Source organism: Penaeus monodon, chromosome 19, assembly GCF_015228065.2.
Source record: "Penaeus monodon isolate SGIC_2016 chromosome 19, NSTDA_Pmon_1, whole genome shotgun sequence".
Classification (NCBI taxonomy): Eukaryota; Metazoa; Arthropoda; class Malacostraca; order Decapoda; family Penaeidae; genus Penaeus; species Penaeus monodon.
In genome coordinates, this window is record NC_051404.1 from 2,274,400 (window position 1) to 2,275,562 (window position 1,163).

General features: G+C 37.1%; 1 protein-coding gene across 1 annotated transcript in view; it reads right to left on the bottom strand.

Moving 5' to 3' along the window:
- The window catches only part of LOC119584971 (microtubule-associated protein futsch-like), a gene marked incomplete at its 5' end in the record, with an annotated part of 346,977 nt that overhangs the window by 24,724 nt on the left and 321,090 nt on the right, over positions 1-1,163 (bottom strand). Inside the window, 1 exon segment of the mRNA XM_037933567.1 lies at positions 433-459. Within this exon segment, the coding sequence (XP_037789495.1) occupies positions 433-459 (27 nt within the window).

The following is a 1,163-nucleotide window of genomic DNA, read 5'->3' on the forward strand; positions in this document are numbered from 1 at the left end:
AAAGCTTCCTTCAAAATTTGTAACTATATAAATTCTGTGTATGCAAGACAATTATAAGTATATATTGAACATTAAATGCCTTGTTAGTAGAGCATATTAACTGCCAATTCACATTTCTAATATTTGTGATGTGACGATGGTTAAGAAAAAAATAAATAATGCAAGAAATAGAAAATGTGTTTTCATTATAATTACTGAAACCAAGTAACACAAATAAATGAAAAAAAAATCTAAACAACGAACCTTAAAGTATTTTAGTCTTTTATTCGTGAAAGAAACTGCGAAAACACTCTTCTTTGGGGAAAAAATAATAGAGACAGTCGTAGAAGGAAAGAGAAATTTACATAAAACCGAATATAAACCAATGAAAAGGAAAGAAAAAAACAAAAGGAAGGAAACACAAAACATGAAAAAAACTAAAAACAAACCAACCTCGAGTTTAATTTCAGCCTCCGGGTTCTGGATTTTGTACATGGAAAAGAAAAGAACAACATAATGCGCATGTGACCAAGCACTACAGCTGCTACGACTAAAAGGGGCACCAGACGACCTCCTGCACCACTCAACCTTTGCCTTTTTTTAAATCTATTTCCATTTTCGCATTTTTTTTTACTAGAATAGGTAATTTGGGATTGGTCTTTTTATTACTGTTTTTCTATATACTGGGTCTTCTGTGGGTTTGCTATAATGAGGTGTGCTTTGTTTGTAGAGATATACTGTTCTTTTTGAATTCCGTGATCTTGTAAAAGAGTATCAGGCAAATGTTTTCCGATACGGAATGTGAAGGAAAGATAACAAACGCAACACACGTAATGACTTGAAAGGGATGGCAGCTTCGTGAGTGCCACCAGGTAGTGCCATAAAGAGGCCAAGGTTGAGCGAGCATGGAGTACGTGGCAGCTCGAGGCAACGGTGCCACAGCCTGCGCTATCCGCAGCGGGCACGGAACCTTCAAAGCCACTACATATGTACAATATAGGTCACATGTCTCTAAAAGTATGTCACATATATTCAAATTTGTTTGGGGAGAGCAAGCACAGCCAAGTTATCCTCATCATGCTACAATGGAGGGTCAAACACTGCTATGTGTGTGTGGATGGACTTACAAAACGAAAGCAATCTACACATGTTCTATTGAAGGGGCTGGGCTTCTGTGTAGCATC